At 41.0% G+C, this 5,924-nt stretch overlaps 1 protein-coding gene across 1 annotated transcript in view; it reads left to right on the top strand.

The window, feature by feature from the left end:
* The first annotated feature begins 1,682 nt into the window (after nt 1-1,682).
* epcam (epithelial cell adhesion molecule) overlaps nt 1,683-5,924 on the top strand; it is a 33,774-nt gene continuing 29,532 nt past the window's right edge. The window contains exons 1-3 of the mRNA XM_048601185.1: nt 1,683-1,889; nt 3,641-3,896; nt 5,035-5,097. Of these exons, the coding sequence (XP_048457142.1) occupies nt 1,790-1,889; nt 3,641-3,896; nt 5,035-5,097 (419 nt within the window). The 5' untranslated portion in view covers nt 1,683-1,789. The remainder of the gene's footprint in view (nt 1,890-3,640; nt 3,897-5,034; nt 5,098-5,924) is intronic.

Raw genomic sequence — 5,924 nt, forward strand, 5'->3', positions numbered from 1 at the left:
CATCTCTTGCACTTCTGCCCTCCCCCTTCTCTTCCCTCCCACAACATCATAGGGTTCCCCTTATCCTCACCCACCAGCATCCACATCCAGAAGATCATCAGATGTCATTTCTGCCACTTCCAGCAAGATGCCACCACCAGACACGTATTCCCCTCCTCTACCTTGTCTGCCTTCCTCAGGGACGCCCTGATCCACTCTTCCTTCACCCCCTTCCCCTGTAACCAGTGAAGGTGTAACACCTGCCCATTTACCACCTCCCTCCCCAGTATCCAAGGGCCCAAACATACCTTCCAGGTGAAGCAACACTTCACCTGCACTTCCGAGAATCTATTCTATGTGCTTGTTGCTTAATGTGGTCTCCTCTACATTGGGGAAACAAAGTGTAGACTGAGTGTCTGCTTCACAGAACATTTGCATTCTGCTTGCAAAAAAGACCCTGAACTACCTGTTGCCTGCCACTTTAACACCCTGCCCTTTTCCCTCGTCAATATCTGTCTCTCGTTTGCTGCAGTGTTGTAGCAAAGCTCAATGCAAGCTGGAAGAACAACACCTCATTTTTCGCTTGGGGACCCTGCAGCCCTCCAGACTCCATATCGAGTTCAATAACTTTAGGGCCTAATCTCTCCCGTGTCCTAGCCCCCTACTCCACACACCAAGCTTTGTTGTCCTATAGCCTGCCATTACACACTGGCTACTGTTAGCCACTAACAGTCCCATTAACAACTATTCATCCTCCTAGCCAGATCATTATCAACTCCTTTGCCTATCCAACTGCTTTTCTCTCTTTGGGCTCTATCCTACTGCTTACTCCGTACCACATTTCCTCCCTATTTTCTGCATATAAACCGACATTTTCCTAGCTACCATCTGTTCTGAGGAAGGGTCACTGGACCCAAAACATGAACTGATCTCTTTTTTTTTCTTCACAGATGCTGCCAGACCTGCTGAGCATTTCCAAGAACTTCTGTTTGTGTCTTTAGATGCTGTGTGACTTACTGAGTTTCTCCACTAATTTGTTCCTGATTCCAGCATCTGTAATTCTGTTTTTATCAACTTTGGAGCCTGAACACCACCTTCCTTGCCTTTTTACCCATTCCCATACTCCATGGGCTGCTTTCAGTAGAAGCAATCTATTTACATCTACTAACAGTCCCCATTATCAGCTTTTCTTCTTCCCTGGATTATTATCAATCATCCCTTTGCCCAACTATTTTGCTCACTTGTCCCTGTTTCCATCTATCTTCTCATACTACTTCCCTTCCCTCCCCCAATCCCCTGTTACCAGCATGTATGCCTGACCGACCACAGTCTGTCCCAAGAGGGGTCACTGGACTCTGAGCTTTCTCTTCATGAATCCTGCCAAACCTACTAAGTTTCTCCAGTGATTTTTAGCTTTTTTAGATCTTCAGCATCTACAGTTTTTTAAAACCTTTTTTTCCTAGTTCTGTTTTGAATATTTGCCCCATTGTTTGCCTTGCCTTGAATAAGGGTAGACCATTTAGGTCTGAGATGAGGAAAAATTTGATATTCTATCTCTTGGCAAATGCTGCCAGACCTACTGAGTTTCTCTAGCATTCTGTTAGTTTCTGGTTTCCAATATCACAGTATATTGCCTATTATTATTGCAATATGGTGAGACAGAATTTTGAAAGATTTAGCTTTCTCAAATCTCTGACTTCTTTCTGAAGGAGAAGGCAGTTGGTCTTTAACTAATGTCTTTGTTTTAATTGCACAACTAACAATGATTTAAATGAGCCTGAACTAACCTTTTTCAGACTGTCCAGTGTGTATGACAAACCGATTTGCCAAATGTCTAAGTAATGATGGCGTTTGTACCTGTGCTTTGCAACTGTCTGATGAATTCAATCGTCCCGTCAACTGCAGTACCTGTAAGTATTTTTAAGGACATTTGTTAGTGTTTTAAGCCTAGTGAAAGGTTCCTGAGCATTATAAGGAATGTATCTCCACTTTCTGTTAACAAATTGCTAGCAGTGATGTTTCTACTCTATTTTTCTTAAATTTCAGGAAAGTGTGGCCCACTGTTACTTTCTAAATTACCTTTTTTGCAACTGATTCTTCAGTTTGCATCTTTTTTAAATAACTTGTGCATTCTTATAAATTGAACCAGAAAATGCTGGCTCAGGAGCACTGCAGTAAAATGCAATTCCACAATCTAAACCACCTAATGGTAACTTTTGGTCACCAGTACATCAGCATTGTCCTCTTGCATTCTGAATTTGTGCAGAAGGTGTTGCATCTTGAATAACTTTTTAATTGAGCATAAAAGTACCTTTTTTCCTCAGATTTAAATTGTCTTAAGTTTACCTGACACCCAGTGCTTCTCTTTTCCAGCCAACTTTTTTCATCTTTCCACAAGTGTACACAATTTCAGTGCTTTTATTTTCCAGATTTTATTTGCTACCTTGCATTTAGGTGACTCAGATTAATTTGGTTTCTTCTTAGTTTTTGCTTTTATTTTGCACACGTGTGGATATCACTATCTGGTCAGCATTCATTGCCCATCTCTAGCTGCTGCCTTGAACCACTAGTCCGTGTGTTCTAGATAGAACTTCCACTGGCTTATGGAATGGAGAGGTGTCAATGACTAATGACCAAGGAAGTGATAAGACCACTTCTCACACTTTTGAGACTTGCTAATAATGTGCTCAGCGTTAGTTTGAATCCCCTGTGACTTGTCATCAGAAATCTAGAGTTGGCCACTGATGTAGTGCTTTATTGATAAAGCTATCCTTCACTCTGGCTTTTAGTGTACAAGTACTGACAAAATAATTTTAAGTAGCATTTGAGGCTAGAGAAGTAATAATAGTGAGTTAAGTTTGAGGAATTCCTACTAAAAGTGGCTGCATAATGCCAATAAAAACACTTCAGTAGCTCTAAGTTGTACATCATACCGTGGCTGTTCCAGCTTGGACCTCTACTGTAAATCAGCTAATATTGCCCCTCTCAATTCAGCAGCAGTAGATGACTGAAGTTTCATTTGCAAATCCCATTTGTAGTAATCCAGATAAATAGCTTGTATAATAGATACCACGATCCCCCTTCTCTTTAACAGGGTGGAGGTAGTGTGGTGCTGATGTACTGGATTTTTAGCCCAGTGACACTAGCCTAAAGTAATGGCAACATGGATTTCAAGCCCACCATGGCAGATAGTGAAATTTTGGAGTTAAAAGTAGCCTAATGGTGACCACTGTTGGTTTTTTGGGGGCGGGGGTAAGAAAACAAACTCCCCTGGTTCACTGATCCCCTTCTGGAAAGTTTGTAATTCTTGCCTAGTGTAATTCAGATGTGGTTTCAGACACAACAATGTGATTGACTCTTAACTGCTGTGAGCAAAGCCAAATCCCATGAATGAATTTGGATCTGTCTATTTTAAATTTGAGGCAAATGAGTCCATTTGTACATTGTTAGCCAAACACTACAAACTTTGTTAATAATCAGCAATTGAAGTAGCTCACAGTATAATAGAGAATCACTATTTCGTAAATAAAAAATTTTAATTTTCTTCCATGAGAAGAATCCTCAACCTTCCTATAATAGAATCTAAGGATTAGATATCTTGCATAACAGATTCAAATTGAGCTATTATTAATGTGTAAATTTCATTCTTTTAACACTTTAGTGACCAGTAAGTGCTGGATGATGAAGAATGAAATGTTCCGATTGAAAAGTGGCATTGGAGCTCGCAGAAAGCCCACCGAGCATGCTATGTTAGATAATGATGGTATCTATGATCCTGATTGCCGGGATGATGGCAGTTTCCATTCCAGGCAATGTAATGGGACCAGCACCTGCTGGTGTGTGAATACTGCAGGTGTTCGAAGGACTGACAAGGGAGATGAGAACATTGAATGTCCTGCCCATCCAGTCGCAACTTTGTAAGTATTTTGCTGGGGTTTGAGGACAGTAAATGGGATATCAGTAGTCTGCAGTGGCTCGGGAATGCATCAGCTGCTCCTGGTTGTATGCAATATCACCCATTTGTATGTTGTGTAATAATGCTCCAATTGTCCTACAATCTCAGCACTCCTGCATTTACTTAAGCTGTTTCCATTCAATGAGCAGCTTGAATCCCTGTGTGCATTCTGTCAGCTAAATGAAAACACTCAACAGGCTATGTTACTAGCTACATGTTGTGTCCAGCTGACAGATATCGATAAGTTGGCAAGTGGAGTATAATGTGGAATGATGTGAAGTTCCTCGTTTTGGAAATTAGAGCAAAAACTCTCAAATAGAGAAAAGCTGCAAAACAAAGGGACTTTGGGGTACTGGAGAACAAAACCAAAAGCTAGCACACAGGCGCCGCAGTTAATTCAGAAGGCTAATGGAAACTTGACCCTTCAATGGGGTTGGATTATAAGAGTAGAGAATTCTTAATGCAACTCTACAAGGTGCTGGTGAGATCATACCTGGAGTACTGTCAGAATTTCCTTTTTAAGGAAAGATATTTTATTGGGGGTAGTTCAGAAGCAGTTCACTAGGATAACTTCTGATGTGGAGGGATTACTCCTAAGCAAAGGTTAAACAGGTTGGGACTCCAACCACTGGAATATGGAAAATGAGGTGATATGATTGAAACATAGAGGATTTTTGTGGAGCTTGTCAGTGTAAATGCTGACACTCATGGGAGAGCCTAGAATCAGAAGGCATTGTCTCAGAATTAAGGGGGTACCAATTTAACACAGATGAGAGAATCTCTTGGGGCTTGACCCTTTGGAACTCCTTGCCACACAGGTATGGGGGCAAAGTCCTTGTGTATATTTAGGGCTGAGAGAGGACGTTATGGAGAAGGGTAGGAAAGTGAATGCTAGAGTTGCCATGATCCTATTGAATGATGGAGCAGGCTCGAGGGTCTGATCAGCCTATTTCAGTTGCAGTTTCTTACATTAAAATAGTGAATTGCTATTTTTAAATAGGCAGCTTTGTAGCATCTAGTGACTTCCTCAAATGTGTTCAAACTTTTTTTTGATGTGATTATCAAAATAAACATTGCTTACTAATTCTTTTTTACTGCAGTTGGTTTCAGATTCAGCTGAGGCACAAACCCATAAATGAAGTGGATGAAGTGAAACTGAAAAAGTAAGCATACTGTTAAGTTAAACATATTATCGGGTACTATATAGTGTAAGGTTTGTACCCAAAGTATATATGGAGTCAAAAGTTGTAGCTTTCAAATCCACTATCTCCTCCAGGAGAATGTAGGCTGACATTTTGATACTGTACTGAAGGAGTGCTACATAAGAAGTGCAGTCTTTAGATCTGAGCCATGGTCCTACTTCCCTCTGATTTTATGTAGTGCAACATGATCTGTTCTAAACAAGAGTTTTTGCGGTATTCAGACTTATTCCGCTGTCAGCATTGCAAATGAGTTGCTGGCATTTATGTCCACTGTTCAAGAAATCATATTTGCTGTATAAAACTTGCCTGCTTTTTCCTTGCATTACTGCATTTCACAACAAGTAATTGGGTGTGAAATCTAACTTTTTAGAGCAAGTTTGTTCTTAAGACATTAAGTACTTGAATCATGACTAACACCTGGTATTGCACACAACTCTACCTCCAGCAACCTTGGTGCACCAGTGCACAAGACCTTGGAGTTAGGCTAGAGCTGATGCAAAGATTGACCTACTCTGTAGGTCACTTATAGTGGCTTGAGACTCTAAATTTGCCAGTGAAGAAGCCACTTTATCCTAGTGATCTAAACACAATAAAACTGACTTAGTGATAGTAGGAACTGCTGATGCTGGAGAATCTGAGATAACCAGGTGTAGAGCTGGATGAACACAGCAGGCCAAGCAGCATCAGAGGAACAGGAAAGCTGACGTTTCGGGTCGGGACCCTCCTTCCAAAAAAGAAGGGTCTAGACCCGAAACATCAGATTTCCTGCTCCTCTGATGCTGCTTGGC

This window comes from Rhincodon typus, chromosome 9 (assembly GCF_021869965.1).
Source record: "Rhincodon typus isolate 14 chromosome 9, sRhiTyp1.1, whole genome shotgun sequence".
Lineage (NCBI taxonomy): Eukaryota > Metazoa > Chordata > Chondrichthyes > Orectolobiformes > Rhincodontidae > Rhincodon > Rhincodon typus.